This window comes from Sorex araneus, chromosome 4 (genome assembly GCF_027595985.1).
Source record: "Sorex araneus isolate mSorAra2 chromosome 4, mSorAra2.pri, whole genome shotgun sequence".
NCBI lineage: Eukaryota > Metazoa > Chordata > Mammalia > Eulipotyphla > Soricidae > Sorex > Sorex araneus.
The window spans coordinates 45,530,616-45,551,694 of NC_073305.1; the positions used below are offsets into that span (position 1 = coordinate 45,530,616).

Consider the following 21,079-nt stretch of genomic DNA (forward strand, 5'->3'; position numbering starts at 1 on the left):
TCAGCATGACAATGGAACCAAATGTTAGAAATTGCAGCTCTTATTTTATAAGCAGCCTTAAAGTTACAAAGAAAAATAATAGAGGAACTGAAAATAGCGATTTAAAAATCCAGAAATTGGTGCTTAGAAGGCAGGAAGGTAAACTAAGACTGGTAGAGAATTATGAGCATAGTCAGCAATATTGGTAGTAACCAAAAGAACTCAGATGATTGGTAGAGATTCTTCTGAAATAGTAATTTTGGAAAGTTGAAGATGGGTGAGGGATGGATGTTAGTGTGAAAAATGTGGGAGAGATAGGTGTTTTTATTAAATTGCTTTTATTGATTGATTGATTGATTTGCTTTTTGGGTCACACCTGGCGATGCTCAGGGGTTACTCCTGGCTCTGCACTCAGGAATCACTCCTGGTGGTGCTAAGGGGACCATATGGGATGCTGGGAATGGAACCTGGGTCGACTGCATTCAAGGCAAACGTCCTACCTGCTGTGCTATCGCTCCAGCCCTCAAACTGCTTTTAATGAACTACTTGATTTTATTTTGTTGGTCTGAATTTGGGTTGAGTTCAGAATTTTTTTAAGAAAGCACTGTTTCCAGGGTTTCTTCTGTTGCTTTACCTTTATCTTTTGGATTTTGGGCTATACCTAGTGATGCTCGGGGCTGAAGCTCTCTTGACTCTGCACTCAGGAATCACTCCTGGTGGGCTGGGGGACCATGTGGGATGTGGAGAATCAAAAGATCAGTGATGTGCTGGGCTGGAGCAATAACACAGCAGGTAGGGCGTTTGCCTTGCACACGGCCAACCCGGGTTCGATTCCCAGCACCCCATATAGTCCCCTGAGCACTGCCAGGGGTAATTCCTGAGTGCAGAACCAGGAGTAACGCCTGTGCATCGCCAGGTGTGACCCAAAAAAACAAAAACAAAAGATCAGCGATGTGCAAGGCAAATGCCCTTACTTTTAGATAGATGTTAGGAAAGATGGGGGGAAACAGTTTCATCTCTATTATAAAATAACTTTCAAATCTTTTGGGGGAGGGTTGGGGTATTTTTTATATATATATATGTATTTATTTATTGAATCACCACGAGAGCAGTTGCAAAGCTTTCGGGTTTAAGTGTCGGTCATACAATGATGAAACACCTGAACACCTGTCCCTTTATCAGTGCACATTTTCCACCACCAAAACCCCCAGTATACTCCCCATCCCACACCCTCTCCCTACCTGTGTGGCAGATGATTTCCACATTACTCTCTACTTTGATTACATTCAGTATTTTGACATCAGACCCACATTATTATTTGGGATTTTACCCCAACACTCAGATCTGCTGAAAATGCAACATTAGCCAGCTTGTTTTCTTTTTCTTTCTTTTTTTTTTTTTTTTTTTTTTTGCTTTTTTGTCACACCCGGCGATGCATAGGGGTCATTCCTGGCTCTGCACTCAGGAATTACCCCTGGCGATGCTCAGGGGACCATATGGGATGCTGGGAATCGAACCCGGGTCGGCCGCGTGCAAGGCAAATGCCTTACCCGCTGTGCTATCACTCCAGCCCCGACAGCTTGTTTTCTATTGCTGTTTTTGAATAGCCTATGGCCACGCGATTTTAGAATTGTGAAATTTTAGTAATTAAATCTGAAGGGATTTCTGCCAAAAGCCGCTGGGTTCTGAGATTTGTTTCTGAGTCTCAGGGATCATGGCTGTTAAACAGCTTGATCAGGAGCCAGAGTGGCTGTTCGTGGGTGGCGACTCGGGGGTCTTGTTAGGGCAGGGTAGGAAAGGGTGGCTCCACCTGGTTTGGGGTATTTTGAACCATACTCAGTTATACCTGTGGCTGACTTCTGGCTCTGTACTCTGGGATAATTTCTTTTATTTATTTATATATTTATTTATTTTTATTTATTGAATCACTGTGAACTGGGATCCTTTCTTGTGGTGCTTCTAGGACCATGTGAATTGCTGGGCGTGGAATCCTAGTTGATCACGTGAAAGGCAAGCACTTTCTTATACTATCTGCTCTGCTTTCAGGTATTTTTGCCTTCAGTTTCTGTCCTTTTTTTTTTTTTTTTTGCTTTTAGGGTCACACCCGGCGATGTACAGGAGTTATTCCTGGCTCTGCACTCAGGAATTACTCCTGGTGGTGCTCAGTGATGCTGGGAATTGAACCTGGGTCGGCCTTGTGCAAGGCAAACGCCCTACCCGCTGTGCTATTGCTCCAGCCCCATGTCCTCTTCTTTTTTAGAGTGAGAGAGGAGGTAAAAGCTAAGCATTTTGTACTTTACAAAATTTATTAAAAGTCCCACACCACACTGATTGTCTTTCTTTGTGAAAAATTGTCAGTGACTTCTTCAAACACTAGCCTAACTTTCTGATTGCTCTTTTTCTAACATGCTTGTTTCTTGCTACCTAAAACCTGTTAGCATCTCTGATTTTCCTATAATCTCCTCTAATGACCTTTTTTTAGCTCTGTTTTTTGTTTAGACCTTTCTCATCTATACATGAAATATAAATGAACTTCATGTATAATATACTAAAAAATAAATTGGGCCTTTTTTTTTTTAAATTGAATCACCGTGAGAACAGTTACAGGGCTTTCAGGATCAAGTCTCAGTCATACAATGATCAAACACCCATCCCTTCACCAGTGCACATGTTCCACCACCAAGAACCCCAGCATACCCCCCTCCCACTACCCTTCTACCTGTGTGAAGGTGATTTTTACTTTATTCTCTCTTTACTTTGATCACATTCAATAATAAACCCACTATTGTTATTTTTTTTCTATTTTATTTCTTTTTATTTAATTTAGTTTTGTTGAAGTTTAGGCAACATGGTTACAGAGTATTAACTTCATAGTTTTTTTTTAATAAATTTATTTATTTTTAATTAATGAATCACCATGAGAGTACAGTTACAGATTTATACATTTTTGTGCTCGTGTTTCCCCCATACAAAGTTTGAGAACCCATCCCTTCACCAGTGCCCATTCTCCACCACCGGTACACCCAACATCCCTCCTACCCTCCCCAATCCCATCTCCCCCCACCCCACCCTGTCACTGTGGCAGGGCATTCCCTTCTGTTCTCTCCCTCTAATTAGCTATTGTGGTTTGCAACAAAGGTGTTGAGTGGCCACTGTGCTCAGTCTCTAGCCCTCATTCAGCCCGCAACTCCCTTCTCCCACATGGCCTTCGACTACATTATAGTTGGTGATCCCTTCTCTGAGTTGCCCTTTCCCCAGAATGTGAGGCCAGCCTCCTAGCCATGGAGTCAACCTCCTGGTAGTTGTTTCTACAATTCTTGGGTGTTAGTCTCCCACTCTGTTATTCTATATGTCATAGATGAGTGCAATCTTTCTATGTCTCTCTCTTTCTGATTCATTTCACTTAGCATGAAACTTTTCATGCCGATCCACTTAAATAAAAAATTTGTGACCTCCTTTTTTCTAACAGCTGCATAGTATTCCATTGTATAGATGTACCAAAGTTTCCTCAACCAGTCATCCGTTCTAGGGCATTCGGGTTTTTTCCAGATTCTGGCTATTGTAAACAGTGCTGCGATGAACATACATGTGCATATGCCATTTTGATTATACTTTGTTGCCTCTCTGGGATATATTCCCAGCAGTGGTTAAACCCACTATTATTATTTGGAGTTTTCCCCCAACAATCAGACATGTTGAAATGGCATCATTAGATCATGTTTTCTATTGCTGGATAACAGAGAGCATATGATGTTGCACAGTTGAGAAAGTGAAATTGGACCTTTTTTTGATAAAATAAAATATAGGGGGCTGGAGCAATAGGACAGTGGGTAGGGTGTTTGCCTTGCACGTGGCCGACCCGGGTTCGATTCCCAGCATGCCATATGGTTCCCTTAGCACTGCCGGGGGAATTCCTGAGTGCAAAGCCAGGAGTAACCCCTGAGCATCACCAGGTGTGACCCATAAAGCAAATAAAATAAAAAGTATAAAATATAAAATGTTATAAATAAAAATGGCAGTATTTCCCTCTTGAAGAGCCCGGCAAACTACCTGCGCGCACAGCAGAGCCTGGAAGCTACCTGTAACGTACTTGATATGCCAAAAACAGTAACAATGACCATCCTCATTCCCCTGACCTGAAAGAGCCCCCAGTACGCCATTGGGCTTAGCATGCGACAGGGACGAATGGAGACGTTACTGTCACCTGCTCAAGAAAATCGATGAACAGTGGGATGACAGTGATAGAGTGATTTAAACCTTCCTCAGAGAAGGTATTATCTTGTTTCTCCTGTTAGGTTTTGCATCCCCTGATAACTTAGGAGACCTTAATACCTTCCTGGGGTTTGGAAGACAGACAATACGGATGTGCAGTGACTTGAGATGAGATCATTTTTCTTCCTTTTCCTCACTGTAGTCCCCTTCTAGCCTTGTTTTCTTCTCACACCCCCTCCCCCCATCCTACTAGTTGTCTCCCTAGTCTTAGCTGTTTGGCCCCCCTTGGAATATGGTCCCAAAGAGAGTACTGTTCCTAATGAAAAACACTGGACTCAATCACAGGATACAGGCAGAGGTAGTATTAGATGAGCAACCAACTAACACTGGCATTGTTCCAGGTTGTCTTGTGTTCGGAAAGAAATTTTTTGTTTTCTTGTATTGTTTTTGGTTTGGGGCCACATGTAACTGTGCTTGGGTGTACTCCTCACTCTGTGCTCAGGAATCATTCCTAGTGGGCTTGGAGGACCATATGGGATGCTGAGGATCAAACCTGAGTCGGCGGTGGACTACTGCCCTGGATCCAGAAATTTTTTTTTTTTAAATCTCTGCTCTTGAGGATTTTCTATTCTGATGAAGTTATATACATAAACAGGGTTAAAGATAGGTTTTGTGGTGAAAAGTTATTTTAAAAAGTTTATTTACATCTTAGTCAAGGGTGTCAGGCAGTAGCTTTGTCTACATACTGTTGAATTCTCTGTTTTTATCATTAAGATGTGCTAGACTCAGGTATTCTGTAGAGAAGGGAGCCCTATATGGTACTGCCTAGGTAGCATTTGGTGTTATTGCACCTTTGCAGCTTCCTTCGTGGTAGCTGTAGCTGGAAGAGGCAGTGCATTGTTTGAAGTAAGTTGCTTTTGGTGGTAGCATACCTTGTAGTGCTCAGGATTTTCTCCTGGTTCTCTGCTCAGATATTACTCTTGGCAGGGCTCAGGGGACCATAAGGAGTGCTGGGGATCTAATCCAGGTTGGCTGCATGCAAGACAGACACCCTTCCTGATCTGCTCTTTTGTTTTGGGGTCACATCCTGCTGTGCTCAGGTCTTACTACTCCTAGTTTTGTGCTTAAGAATCATTCCTGACAGATTTGTGGGATCATATGTGGTGCTGGGTTTTGAACCTGGGTCCACTGCATGCAAGGCAATTGCCCCACCTGCTGTGCTGTCTCTCGGGCCTATCTGCTGCACTTTCCACTCTGGCCTGTCAGAATTCTTGAAGGAATTGTATCCAGCTTTTTGTACTATGTACTTTCCAGAGTATTTTCATTGAAATGCACCTTGTAAAATTTTCAGGCTAGGGTTGTTTTGCAACCTTTTTTTGACAGTAGCCTCCTGGTCTTTTTTTCTTCTTGTGACCCTACCCCACCATTTGGTCCCCTAGTATTATGCTACTACATCCCATTTCCAGCATTTTCACCTTTGAAAAATCATGTTATTTCCCTTTGGATTATCCTAACAAACATAGAGGGAGAAGAATGAGTGTGTAACAATGCAGTGGGAGTGACTTTCAGTTGCTCTCAGAGCTGATTGATGGATACATAGTTTCCATTTTACTCATTTTTGTAGGTGCTTGGGGTTTTTCTTAATAAAAGTTCCCTGGTGATCAAGGAATAATGATTTTAATATTTTAAACTTGACAATCACGGCAGAGTCTGGCAAGCTACCCTTATGTATTGGATATGCCAAAAACAGTAACAATAAGTCTCTCAATGAGAGACGTTACTGGTGCCCGCTCGAACAAACTGATGAGCAATGGGATGACCGTGACAGTGAAACTACAATATTTAATAACATACTGAGTGAGGTCTTTAGATGTTGATCTTTGAGGTTTTTTTGTTTGTTTTGTATTGATTTTAATGACCAGAAACCATATTAGGTTAGACTGGAGGGAAATATTCAAACTTGTGTCTTTTAAGCAGATTTTAAAAGCACATAAATCATGTGGCTGCCTCAGTTACAGTCAGCCCTCCCTCTAGGAGAGAAAAAGTAAAAGAAAAGAAAAAGTGAAAAATGTTATCAGTTGCCAGAGAGCTGACATTTTAGAGGCAGATAGTAGTAGGTGTGAAGTACAGAAGTAAAAGCCTAATAATCAAAGGCAAGTCATGATTAAGGTCATACCTTCTGGGACCCCCCCACCCTCCTGCCATTGCTGATTTTGTTCTGTTCTAGACTTGTTTTCCTTCTCCTTTGTATTTTAACCTTGATTCTTCTTCTGTCCCTTGAGTGTCTTTTTGCCTCACACTCTACCCCCTAAGACCTGAATCCATCCATCTTGATTTCTTTAGGCTAGTTATTCTCTACTTTGTCCCTCTTTATCCCGGGACCAGAAGCTGACTCACAGTTTATTCCTTTCCTTCATTTCTACTTTTTAGTGTATGCTCACTAGTATTTGTTAACAAATATAATTGGACCATGAAGTGGCTTAACACAAGCTGAGGCATGGAAACCCATTCATATAGCCTTAAAACATTTCAGGCAGTTGGCAAGTAAGAATTCTAAATAAAAATTGAAACTACCACCTGTATTTTTTCAGGGCGTTGATGCTCACTGCCATCAGCTGCATCCTCCCTATGGCACTGGTAAGTGTGGGAAGGGCTGGTGACAGTTTTGGTGGGCTGCTGAATTTCACTTTTCTGGGGGAGAAAATCTATTTGCAAGTTGTTGTTAACTTGTCCCTGGACTGTTTGAACCAGCTTTATATAAAAGGATGAAGAAGAATGGGCTGTACTGATGGGTTTTTTTGGATACTGTTGTCAGGAGCAGAGACTGTTCAGTATATGCCTTGATATATATGTAAAATTAGCATGTTCTCTGCATTATTTTGAATAATACACATGAAGTGTGCTGGATTATCAAGTAATAACATTTAAATTTCCTGAAATTCTTAAAACATTTTCCCCTGAAAATAGATGTTGGTGGTGTATTTGAAATTTTTCAGGATATTATTGTTCTTATTTCTTCTGGTAGCAGGCCTTCTCCCCTCTGCCATATTAAGTTCTTTCTGGTCAAGGTATCAAGAAATGTTTGTTCCAATGATCAGTATAAAATTCTGAGATACTTCCTTGAATTTGGAGGTGAAAAGAGATTTGGGGAATCTAAAAAAGAAATTTGTGGCTATTACTAACAATCCTCAGGTGGACTTGGAGACTTGTGATTTGGAAAAAACATAGTTTGCTTTCTGCCTCGGGACTTAGTAGATAAAAAATAAAGTTGAAACAACACAGGGGAGAAACTTACAGTATTGGTAAAGCAAAAGCTGGTAACTGATTTCTGCTGGAGTAGCCTTATCTGAACTACTGAAATCAGTTCTTCAGCTCTCTTCTTACAGTGGATGGGTCAGAGGCCAACAGTTGTGTTTTTGTCTACGTGTTCTTTATCCCAGCCAACAGTTTAATGTTTATGGCATTTCTCTAGTTTCTGCTCATGGAAGAAAAGGCCTCCTTAATATCTGATTTGTGGTGTTATTAATTAACCATATCAGGATCTGCTTGCTGGTAACAGCTAAATTCATGTATACCTCTTTATCTCTGTGAGAAAATCTAGCATCATTTGCCTCACAATTATTTCCTTTTGGCGTTCATCTTTTATCTATACATAAGTGGTAACTACTGACAGAGGTCATCAGTACAGATCACTGTTTTGCCTGTTTTTATTTGTTTCCACCTGGTTCGGGGAAATAGTTTTCAAGTGTCTCAAGTATAGACTATAGCTAATGACACAAGATGTTTGAGTGAAGTATTTTTTGACATACTTGTAGTTAAGAACTTTCTGAAATAAAGATTTGGAAATCATCCAAGAATGTTGAAATTGTAAAAGCAATGGCAAAAACAAAGCTGTTATAATTAGTAACTCAGGTCATGTTTTGGGTAAATGTGACCCTACAGACTTCTAAAGCTATAGGGAAAGCTCTCCAGATACTTCTGAGTCGTCGTGGGTCAGATTTGAGGTTATAGGGAAAGGGGGTAGGGAAAGTGGCAGAGATGGGCTGCAGTTAGTGTCCGCACTAATCCTGTTGCTGGTTCTGAAGGTCCTTTCTGTGCTATCCAGAGACTTGAGGACACCCTCCAGACTTTGATAAACTTTGTACTGCTACTTGCCTCTCCTTCCCATCTTATTCATTCACAATCCCTTCCCTAGCACCCAGGAAAAACAAAGGAATAATGATCTTTGGGGCTGAGTTTACACTCACCAAGACAAGATTTAAGAATTCATGTTATAGGGGCTGGACGGATAGTACAGTGGGGAGGGCATTTGCCTTGCATGCGGCCAACCCAGGTTCAATTCCTGACATCCCACGTGGTCCCCTGAGTACCGCCAGAAGTAATTCCTGGGTGCAGAGCCTGGAGTAAGCCCTGAGCATCTCTGGGTATGACCCAAAAAAGACAAAAAAGGGCGGGGGAGACTCATGTTCTAACTCAGACAGGCCTAGGAATGAGAAGGCATTTCTGAGAGCTATGCCCTGTAGTCCTATCAGATACCAACATTCAAGGAGGTCACTACTTGGGCATCCAGTTGTACATGAAGGATTTGATCTTTGAGGTTGTGAGATAGCCAGAGGGTTATAAAGTCATCAGAACTGAATACTGTGGAAGTCACAGTTATCAATTCACGTTATTTATTTAATCAATGAACTTTTTTTTTCTTTTTGGGTCACACCTAGTGATGCTCAAGGGTTACTTCTGGCTCTGCACTGAGGAATTACTCCTGGAGGTGCTTGGGGGACCATATGGGATGCCGGGGATTGAACTCGGGTCAGCATTGAGCAAGGCAAATGCCCTACCCACTGTACTATTGCTCCAGCCCCTGATCAATTAACTTTTACTTAAACTGTTAAAATGAAGGGGAATGGTTTATCATGAGTAATAAGTTCAATATCACGGAAGTGAACTATTTGATACACTGATGTGAATTGTCTATATATTTTAGTATGTGGCTATATATTTTAGTATATTTAGTAAAATAATACATACATCATTATGTATTATTTAGTCTGATCTCATAACTTTTATTATTTTTTGGGGGGGGGTCATACCCAGCAATGCTCATGGGTTGCACTTGGCTTTGACTCAGTAATTACTCCTGGTGGTGCTCAGGGGACCATATGGGATGCTGGGAATCAAACCCGAGTTTGGCTGCGTGCAAGGCAAACAGCCCTACCTACTGTGCTATCTCTCCAGCCCCTGACCTTATAGCTTTTTGAGGTTCGTTTATATTGTATCTCATGTCAATAATGCTTTCCTTTTTGTTGCTAATGACTTTCTATTTATCAATATGACAGTTTTATTTATATATTTATTAGTTGATGGATAAGTGGGTTGACAATGTTGAAATAGGATGTTGTGACTTTGTGTTCATGGCCTTATATGAATATGTTTATTTTCTCTTAGATATATAGAAGTGGGCTTAGTAGGTTATATGGTGAGTGCTTTTTTTTTCCACACCCAAAAAAACTCGGGTTACTCTTGGTTCTGCACTTAGTAATTATACCTGGCATAATTGGGGAACAATTTGGGGATGCAGGGAATGAACTTCAGATGGCCCCATGTAAGGCAAGCACCCTACTTACTTACTGTACTTCAAGTGTGTGTTTTTGTATGTTTTGTTTGCACATCCAGCAATGCTCAGGGGATAATCCTGACTCTGCATTTAGGAATTACTCCTGGAGGGCCTAGGGATCTTATGGGATGCCAGGGATTGAACCCGGGTCAGCCAACTTCAAGTCAAATGCCTTACCCACTATACTATTTCTCTGGTCCCCCAAGTTGTGTGTGTGTGTGTGTGTGTGTGTGTGTTTTATTTTATTTATTTATTTATGTTGATTTTTGGGTCACACCCGGCAACGCACAGGGGTTATTCCTGGCTCTGCACTCAGAAATTACCCCTGGCGGTGCTCAGGGGACCATATGGGATGCTGGGAATTGAACCTGGGTCGGCCGCGTGCAAGGCAAACGCCCTATCCGCTGTGCTATTGCTCCAGCCCCTTGTGTGTGTATTTTAATAGTTTAAGAAACTGCCGGACCTCTCTGGAGTGATTTTACTGTTTGACCATTTCCATCAGCATTGTGTAAGAGTTCCAGTCTCTCTACATCCTTATTATTGTTCTTTTGGAATATAATCATTCTGTGAGTGTGAAGTGGTATCTTGTGGTTTTCTTTTGCATTTCATAATAATGGTGTGCTTATTTGCTTTTTATACTTTTTTTTTGATGAGGTACCCATTCAAAGTTGTATGAGTTTTGCATATATATTCAGAATCTTTTATCTGATAATTTATATTGCTATTTTCCCTAACCAATGGTTTGTGTCTTCCATTTTCTTCACGTTTTTTGATTGGTGTAATTTCTTTTTTTGTGAAGTAAGAGTTTTATTTAAAGAAATTCACTTAGAGAATAGTGAAGGGAGAGAAAGATGTACTTGAGGATATGGGCTTCCTAGAGGGAAAAAGAGTAAACATCTTGGGTTGAGGTATGGCCTATCTCTAGGGTGGAGAATGAGCCCCCCATGGCTGTACTAGGTTGGTTTTATAGCAGGGCATCTTCCAGATGGCCTTGATCTGGAGTTCTCTGTATACCACATATTAATCTGATAGTTGTCACGGGAAGAGGACTTGGACTCTTAGGTATCCTTTTCATATTCTGACAGGACCTTTAGATTTTCTTGAAGCTTCTCCTTTTCTGAGTGATCCACTCTACTCTGGGTGGTATATCAGTTTCAGCAGCTGGGTGTGGACATCTCAAAAGATCAACCCTAGGCAGTCCTCTCTCTCTCTGTCTCTCTCTCTGCCTCCCACCCCGTATTTTCCTCTCTCCTCTCTGTCTCTCTCTCTCTGTGTTTTATTTTAGGGTCACCCAGCAGTGCTGGGGCTAACTTGTGGTTTTCTGCTCAGGGCTCACTCATGGTGGGCTTGGGGTATCATGCAGATCAAAATTGGCCACATGCAAGGCAAGCACCTTACCTGCTGTACCTTCAGCCCGGTAATTTCTTTTTAGTTTTATTATGGCTTCTTTATCTGCCTGCAGTATTTCCCTTTAGAGATTTCACCCCCTTAAATTTACATTTTTAAATGTGTGATTGTGCTTTTTGGTGTTGTGTCTAAAACCCGGATTCGATTCCTCCGCCCCTCTTGGAGAGCCTGGCAAGCTACTGAGAGTATCTCGCCCACACGGCAGAGCCTGGCAAGCTACCCATGGTTGTATTCGATATGCCAAAAACAGTAACAAGTCTCAAAATGGAGACATTACTGTGTCTTAAGCTGTAGAGCAACGGGATGAGCAACGGGATGACAGTGACAGTCTAAAATGCTAAAGTAAGGTTCACAAATTTTATTTTAGAGAAACTATTATTAATAGTATTATAAAGCACAGAATCTCAATTTAAAAACTTTTTAAAGATTTTATCCCATAAGTTTTTAGTTTACATGTAAATCTGTGAATTAGTTTTGTGTGGTTTGAACAAATGTATAAATGAGCAAATATCTAAATTCTATGATTTGTTATTACCTCAGTTTCCCAGGGAAGTTGCTGTTTCTTTTCTGCTATACGTTCGTGCACAAAGGAGCATTTTATTTTTCTTTATAAATTTTCCTGCTATACAAAGGAATTGGCCCGCATGATAGCACCGTGGATAGGGTGTTTGCCTTGCACGCAACCAACCTGGGTTTGATTTCTCCGTCCCTCTCGGAGAGCCTGGCAAGCTACTGAGAGTATCCCACCCACACGCATAGCCTGGCAAGCTACCAGTGGCATATTTGATATGTCAAAAACAGTAGCAAGTCTCACAATGGAGATGTTACTGGTGCCCGCTTGAGCAAATCAATGAGCAACGAACGGGATAACAGTGATACAGTGATGTATTTCATATGGTACTTATTCCAGAATCATTTGTCAAATAGATTTTCCTCTCCATCATTGAATTGTTAAGGCAGCTTTCTTGCAAATTATATATATAACATATATATTAGTTTGCATTAATACATATTAATATCTATCTATAGATAGATAAGATAGATATCCTCCTGAGCCAGCCCGGTGTGGTCTCTGAGCGCAGAGCCAGGAGTAAGCCTCTGACTACCACTGGGTATGGCCCAAAATCCAAGATAGATAAATAAATCAGACTTGTTTGGTTTTAATTTTGATTGTTATGTTCAGTCTGTAGCTGTGTTGTTCAGTTTATAGCTATCACTACCTGTATGAAATATGACCAGTTTGAATTGTTAGGTGCGTAGTTTAAAAATATACAATGGACTTTAAAAATTAGATGGAAAATGATGCAAATAGTTTTAAAATATTTTTGTAGTGACATATTGAAATAATATATTACAAATAATATATCAGATATTGTATTAAATGAAATTTATTGATTGGATTTTACTTATCTAAAATTTCAGTTTTTATTTGCTACCATGTAGAAATATGTTGGAGTTTATGCACTGATTTCATATTTCATTACCATTCCAAAGCAATTTATGAGTTATAATAGGAATGCTGTGGATTCTGTTAGAAATTAGATGGGGCTTCTTAAATATAGTGCTCAGGAGGGCTGGTGATCACTTCCAGTGATACTTAGCCTTGTTGGTTAATTGGTAGGATCTGAGAATATGGTGCTTTTTTTTTTTTTAATTTTATTTTATTAAATCACCGTGTGGAAGATTACAATGCTTTCGGGCTTAGGTCTCAGTTATACAATGCTGAAACAACCATCCCTTCACCAGTGCCCAATATGGTGCTTTTTGCTATTTGTGTTTTGGAGTTTTTTTTTTTGGGTCACACCTGGCAGTGCAAAGGGTCACTCCTGGCTCTGCATTCAGGAATTACCCCTGGCAGTGCTCAGGGGACCATATGGGATGCTGGGAATCGAATCCAGGTCAGCCACGTGCAAGGCAAAATGCCCTACCTGCTGTGCTATCCCTCCAGCCCCTTGTGTTTTGGATTTTATTTTTGTTCTGTGATATTCTTATATTGCGATATTATTTAAAATGTTTTGATTATATGATATTCTTATCATAATGGGATACAAAGTGTTTCAGTCATAATCTGATATTCTTATCCAGTTCTAATTTCTCTTTTTTCTCTTCACATATAAATACTGTAAAAGTACTTTTGTTTGTTTTGGTTTTGGGACATATCCAGCGTTGCTCAAGGGTTAATACTGACTGCACTTTGGAATTACTGCTAGGGAGTAATTGGGGTACCATATGGGATGCAGGGGATTGAACCAAGGTTTGTTGCATGCAAGGCAAGCACCCTAACACTTATATCTCTTGGGCCCTAGGACTGCAAATTTTTAGAAAAGAAGCTCTACTGTTCTTCATCTCTAGTCTGCGTGCGTGCGTTGCGTGTGATTTTTGAACTACATTTGGCAGTGCTCAGGACTTACTCCTGGCTCTGCTCAGAGATCACTTCTGGTGGTTCTGGGTTGGGACCATCTGTGATAAGGGGATCAAAGATGCTTGAGTTGTGATCGAGACAAGCACCTTAACCCTGTGTTATTTTTTCTGCCCATTTTTGGTCTTTTCATCAGTTAATATTTCAGAAATAGAAAAATGACTCATGAGTCAAATAAATAAGACTTCTAATCATATTAGATGTTGATCTAATACTGTTGCATATTTATCTCTTTGTGGGGATCATGTGGGCAGTGGGTTCTTTGCTCTGTGCTCAGGGTCTCGCTGATGCTTGAGGAATCATATGTAGTGCTAGGGAACAAACCAGGTCAGTTAGTGCCTTAATTCTTTAGTCCTTCACATTCATCTTGAATATAAAAAAATTCAAGCATGTATTCCTTCCTAAATAAGGCATTAATTTTCTTAGGTTTTCAGTGTTTATTACCCTGCACCCTTTACCCTTTGGAAAAAAATGGTTTGTATCTGCTTGCCTTCCTCTCTTTTTCTTTTCTTTTGCAAGGCTAGCACCTTCATCCCTAGTCATTTTCTCTAGTGTTCAGTCCCTATAAATCCTTTCGGATAATACATAGCCCTAACTACCCATAGATTTTGTTTTGTAGCTACATCTCATGTGCTCAGGGTTTAATACTGGTTCTGCACTCTGAGATCACTTCTGGTGATCACAAGTGTCAGGTTTGAACCCAGGCCTCCAGCATGCAGAGTGGTCAGCCCTCTGAACTATCACCCCAGCCCCTGGTGAATGTTTTTTTTCCTCCACAATTGAAAACACAGAAAAAGGAAAAGGATTTTCCAAGTCGTAAAGTACTGACTCTTAATTGTATCAGAATGAGGACCAGAGCAATAATACAGTCTTAGAATTTTTTTCTACTTTCTCATACTATAGAGACAAATAATTCCTGCCTTTTTAATATACTGTGGACATAGTGTTTGGTTTGGGGGCCACACTAGACTTTGCTCAGAGTTTATTCCTGGCTCTGTGCTCAGGGGTCAATCATGGTGGGGCTTGGGAGGACCATCTGCAGTGCCAGGAATTGAACCCAGATCAGTCGTGTGCAGCACAGACGCCTGCTGTACCATCTCTCTGACTCAGAATATTCATTTTGTAATTAACTTTCTTCTCTTAACAAGGTTTGACAGCTATAAACTGTACATGTCTGTATTTCACTTTTTGAAAGTACCAGTGATTAAACCTTGGACCTTACACATAAATAGCTTGTTCTGTACCATCCGCCATCCTATGGATTTGCATTTTGCTACTGACTTCTGAAACTTAAAATATGCATCTCTTTGTTATTAAACTTGTTTCTCTAACATTTCTTTTCTTTTTGGGTCACACCCAGCGATGCTCAGGGGTTACTCCTGGCTCTGCATTCAGGAATTACTCCTGGTGGTGTTGGGGGACCATATGGGATGCCAGGGATTGAATCTGGGTCGGCTGCATGCAAGGCAAATGTTCTACCCGCTGTACTATCGCTCTGGTCTTCTAACATTCTTTTCTTTGCCTTATTTGTGGTTGTGGAGGTGTGGGGGGAGGGGATAGTATTGTCACACCTGTCAGTGCTTGACAACCATGATGTGCCAGAAATTGAACCTGAGGCATCTTCTACATGCAGAATATTTGCTATGGTCTTTTACGCTATTTCCTTGGCCCTCAGAGCATCCTTTCCTCCCCCCTCTTTTTGTGTCACATCCAATGATGCTCAGGGGTTACTCCTGGCCGTGCACTCAGAAATTACTCCTGGTAGTGTTCAGGGGACCTTATAGGATGCTGGGGATTGAACCAGGGTCAGCTGTGTGCAAGTCAAATATCCTCCCTGCTGTGCTATCTCTCTGGCCCCTGGATCATCATTTTTAATGACTGAATATTTGTTTTATGATTCACCATTTAATTGATTTTATTCCTTTGTTGGGGGCAATGAACTTTTCCTGACTTTTTTCTCTTATAAACAATACTGGGGGTGAAAGAACATATCCTTGGTCCTTTCTTTTGGAAGAATTTACAGTAATAGGGACCAGAAGGATAATTCAGCGGTAAGGTGCTTGCCTTGCACATAGCTTACCTGGGTTTGATCCCTGGCACTTCATATGGTCCCCTCAGCCCAGCAGGAGTTATCCCTGAGCATAGAGCTAGGAGTAAGCCCTGAGCACTGCTGGATGTCACCAAAGAAACAAAACTGCTATTGGAGGCCATGCAAGAAAAGCCTTTTGCTTGCAGAAAATATCCAGGTTTGTACTTCCTATATAAATCCCACAAAAAAACATGCCTTTATTTAAAAATCTTTAATTTTTTGTTTTGTTGTGTTGTATTTTAGTTTTGGTCATAACTGAAAGTGCTCACGGCTTACTTCTGGCTCTGTGCTCAGGGATCATTCTTGGCAGTGTTCCGAGGACCATATGTGGTGCCAGGGATCAAACCTGAGTTGGTTGCTTGCAGGCCAGCTTGCTTGATTGCTTGATGCCCTAACCACTATACTACTGCTCTGGTCCCTAAAATCTTCAGAATTTCGGCAACTAATGTGCTTTCTTGAGAGTATAAATTTAAGGTCTTTAGGCAGCCTTTCTCGGTCCTACATTTGTTTCGAGACTTACAAGAACATTAATTCAGGTACCAGTGCTCTGCCAAATGTGTTATCACTCCAACAGTTTGAATAAACACTTGCTTAATTGTATGTTCAATTATTATTTACTGTTTGATGGATGCTTTTATTTCAAATAAAACTAATTTCTTTGAATGGTCACTGATGAAAACAGACAAAAAAATCAAGAAATTCATGGAAACACAAACTGTAAGAGTATTTAAACTTAAAGATCATTGTGTGCCTAAAACTTGGCCAGCAGTATTGTAAATCCTGGTGCCTACATAATTTTTTTTTAATGTTTGATTAAACAAATGATTGAACAGCTAATAAAAAGCTTAAAGCAGAAATGAAGAGGAAGAATTTTGAAATCAAGTCTGGGCCTGCTGGGAATGTATACATTTCTCAAAATGTGGCATTAGCTAAAATAAACTTTAGTTACAGTTTTTTTTTTCTTTCTTTGTTCTAGGTATCTCATTCAGTTGCAAAACTTATATTAGTTAATTTCCACTGGCAAGTTGCGGAGATTTTGGACAGGTAAAGTATTTGGGGGAGGAGAGATGTTATTACCCAATGAGTGGTGGTGATTATTTACATTTTAGAATATATCATTATTATTATATACATTACATGTGGGGGTGGGATATTGGGCCACACCCACTGGTGCTCAGGACTTAACCTGTAAGTGAAAGGCAAGCACACTACCTACTGTACATAGGTCCAGCCCCTGGAGTTCAATAGCTTTTTTATTTGTATGGAGCTACAGCCAGTGGTTCTTGGGGCTTACTCTTGTCTTTGTACTGGGACTTTAAACAGTTCCAGAGATCTAAATGTGATCAAGCACATGCAGGGGCAAGCCCCTGAACCCTGTACTATTTCTCTGGCCCTAGTTTAGATTTTAGATGTCATTATTTGCCATTGTAGTGTTTTCTTTTTTGATTTTTGGGCCACACCTGGTGATTATTAGGGGATATTTCTGATTCTGCAATCAGAAGTTGCTACTGGTGGTTCCCAGAGGTGAGAGTGGGGGGTGGACTATGCAGGATGCTGGGCATTAGAACCCAGGTTGGCCACATGCAAGGCAAGTGCCCTACCCACTGTACTATTGCCTAGCCCTCCACAGATTCTGACGAAGAAGCAATGCACTGATGGCTGAGTGATCTCATTCTCTCTAATTAAAGCAGGAATAGATTTTGAAAGATTGACTTTGAGTTGAAGTTCCACTCTGCAGTAGACTTAGTACTACCCAAAACCCTGAAACTGTATCAGTTCCAGTAATGTGGCATCTCTGTGGGAAATGTACACTGGGTGAAGGGATGGCTGTTGGAACATTAAATAACTGAAACCCTATCATGAGCAACCTTGTAACTGTATATCTCAATGTGATTCAATTAAAAAAAATAATAATGTGGCATCTCTCAGATATTACCTTCTAAAAGAGAAGATTTTGATGGGTTTTAATGATAGCAAAGATACTGTTTCAAGAACTATAAATAAAAATAATTGGAGTAAGCAATTCTTACTATTGTAAGGAAGGAAATTACATGTATGTTACAGACTTATTCTCTGCTTTGACTTCTTGGTAATGGTTCTTTGTTTTTGGGTTTTGGGGGTCACACCCAGCTAGGTGCTCAGAAACTCTTGGTTCTGTGCTTAAGAGTGACCCCTCTGGAGACCTGAGTGATAATGCAGCGGGTAGGGCACCTGCCTTGCACGCATCCGACCTGCATTCGATCCTGGCACCTCATGTGGTCCCCCAAGCCTGCCAGGAGTGATCCCTGAGTGCACAGCAAGCTGTCAGCCCTGAGCACTGCCGGGTGTGGTTTCTCTCTCCCCTGAAGAGGGGTGGGGTGAAGGGGACCCTGGCAGCACACAAGGGTCTCTAAGCAGTGCTGGGATTGAACTAGGTCATCTTCTTGCAAGGAAATTTCCTTAACCCCTATACTATCTCTCCAGCCCCTGGATGTACTTTTATTGCCACATGGTTTTTTCATTGCTAAATTTAGTTATGCCAGAGGCCAGAGATCGTATAGTGGGTAGGGCTCTTGTCTTGCATGCAGCCACCATGTTTGGTCCCCAGGACCACGTATGGTTCCCCAAGTCTGCCAGGATTGATCCCTGTGTACACAGCCAGGAGTAAGCCCTGAGCACCATCAGGTATGTGCCCCCCTTTATCTCTCCCCCAAAAATAGTTAATACCATACCACTTTACAAGAAAGAATTAGATTTTTATTGAGAATTTTTTTTCTTTTTGTTTTTTGACCTACACCTGACAGTACTTAGGGATCTCTCCAAGAATGGCTGGGGCACCATATGGGGTGCCAGGGATCAAACCCAGATCAGCCACATGCAAGGCAAGTACTTACCCATTGTACTATTGCTCTGGCCTGAAATACTTCCTTTTAAATTAAATTAAATTAATTTATTTTGGGTTCTGGGGCACACCTAATGGTATTCAGGGCTTACTCCTGGCTCTGCACTCAGGGATTACTCCTGGTGGGTTTGGGGAACCATATGAGGTGCTAAGGATTGAACCTGGATCGTCTCTCTGCAAAGTAAATAAACCACCTGTTGTACTATCTTTCCAGTCCCAAGTTATTAGGAGTAATTGGCATCTGGGGCCAGAGAGCCATGAAAGTAGCTGTCCGAGTTTGATCCCTGGCACCCCATAGGGTTTCCTGAGCTAAGAGCCAGGAGTAAGTCCTGAGCACTGTTGGGTATGGACCACCCATCCCCAACAACAAAAAAATAGTAAACACCTAAGCTCTCTAACCTTTATTTAGAGGCTTCTGGAAACTCCTAGGAGGATACCTTAAATTTGGTATTATACATTCTTTAGCTATGCTCATTTTGTTTTATTTATTTATTTTTATTTTTTGGGTCACACCCAGCAACGCACAGGGGTTACTCCTGGTTCTTCACTCAGGAATTTCTCCTGGCAGTGCTCAGGGGACCATATGGGATGCTGGGATTCGAACCCGGGTCAGCCGCATGCAAGGCAAATGCCCTACCCTCTGTGCTATCGCTCCAGCCCCTTCACCTTATTTTTTTAAAACATCTTTTTAAGTTACAAGTTTACATTTTGTGACATAACCATTCTTTTTGGCAAAACTGATTTGTAAATTTTTTTTGTTTTGCTAATACATGTCTGAGAAACTCTTTACATGACTCTGGAATCATTTGATCTTTTTAGGGTTAGGTAGTTGCTGAGTTGAGGGTCAGTGTACTTTAATTTTACTGAATAATGCCAAAAATTATTCCAAAATGATTGTAACATATGCCTGCCCACCAGTAATAAGTGTTCTTATTACTCTTAGGTTTAAAGTATTGCTCTGGTAGGTCTAAATGGTATCTAATTGCTTTTAATTCCAGTTTTCCACATTATTAAGAATGCCAATCATCTTTTCATGTTTTGTTTGTTTTAGTGTGGGGATTTGAGCCCAGGTCCTCAAAACGTCTTTTCATATTTAAAAACTATTTGTGTTTCTTCTGAAAAAATTTTTAAAATTTTATTTGTTTTTTGAGGTAGGGCTCCCAAACTGCTTGGGAGGTTCAGGGGCCACTTTTGGTAATACTTAGCCCAAATCTGTGGACAAATGATTCAATACTTTGTCAGCAATGACGTACTGCTTCCACCTAGTCCTGCTTAGGACCTGGACCTCAATAGCTTTGCCCATCAGTGCCTGAGTGAGGGGATGACTAGTATTGTAGTACTGGAGACCAAACTTGGGGCCTTGTTCATTGGATTACTATTTTGTCGATTTGTGTGTGTTTGCGGGGGGCAGAGGGGGTGCAGCTCACAAGCAGTGCCCAGGAGGTACAGGGACCAACCTGACAATACACAGCCAATCAGGATGGCAGTTTAATGCTGGTTTTGTTTGAAGGTAAAAAACTTTCTTCTTTACCAGTTTTTAATTTCCTTAATTTCTGCTTTTTGTTTTATAGATACAAGTCTAATTCTGCTCAACTGCTTGTTGAAGCTCGAGTTCAACCTAATCCATTAAAACATGTGAGTGTCTCCTAAATTTTTTTTTTTTCTGTTTGTTTTTGGACCACACCTACTGTGCTCAGGTCTTGCTCCTGGCTCTGCACTCACAGATCTCTCCTGGCAGGCTCAGGGACCATATGGAGTGCTGGGTTGACTGAGTACAAGTCAGAGTCTCTCTGCTGTACTATTGCTCTGGCACAACTTTCCTACTTTTCTTTTTTTCTTTTCTTTCTTTTTTTTTGGGGGGGGGGTCACACCTGGCGATGCTCAGGGGCTTCTCCTGGCTCTGCACTCAGGAATCACTCCTGGTGGTGCTTGGGGGACCATATGGGATGCTGGGATCGAACCCAGGTTGGCCGCATGCAAGGCAAACATCCTACCCACTACTATGCTATCGCTCCAGCCCCTCTCCTACTTTTCTTGATGCACATGTCTCTTGATATAACCTGATGTGTTTATCTAGAACCATCTTATTATATAGTTGAACATAAAATATTCTATATCTTTCTAAATCTACCGTTTCCTTTATAGTTTGAAAATTAGTAGATGAATAAATTATTACTTGCCCAGTAGCCCATTTAGCTTTAGTCAGAAGCATTATATACTCCATTTCTGTTGTACTCCCTAACTCACACTGTGCTTTTTTTTTTTTTTTTTTTTTTTTTTTTTTTGCTTTTTGGGTCACACCCGGCGATGCACAGGGGTCACTCCTGGCTCATGCACTCAGGAATCATCCCTGGCGGTGCTCAGGGGACCATATGGGATGCTGGGATTCGAACCCAGGTCGGCCGCGTGCAAGGCAAACGCCCTACCCGCTGTGCTATCACTCCAGCCCCCACACTGTGCTTTCTTGACAGTTTGTGT

General features: G+C 41.1%; 1 protein-coding gene across 6 annotated transcripts in view; it reads left to right on the plus strand.

Annotated features, from left to right (window-relative positions):
- ARIH2 (ariadne RBR E3 ubiquitin protein ligase 2) overlaps positions 1-21,079 on the plus strand; it is a 57,460-nt gene that overhangs the window by 20,828 nt on the left and 15,553 nt on the right. For all 6 annotated transcript variants that reach the window (XM_055135096.1, XM_004615266.3, XM_055135097.1 and 3 more), the window contains exons 4-5: positions 16,697-16,764; positions 20,173-20,236. In XM_055135096.1, coding sequence (XP_054991071.1) covers positions 16,697-16,764; positions 20,173-20,236 — 132 coding nt within the window. The remainder of the gene's footprint in view (positions 1-16,696; positions 16,765-20,172; positions 20,237-21,079) is intronic.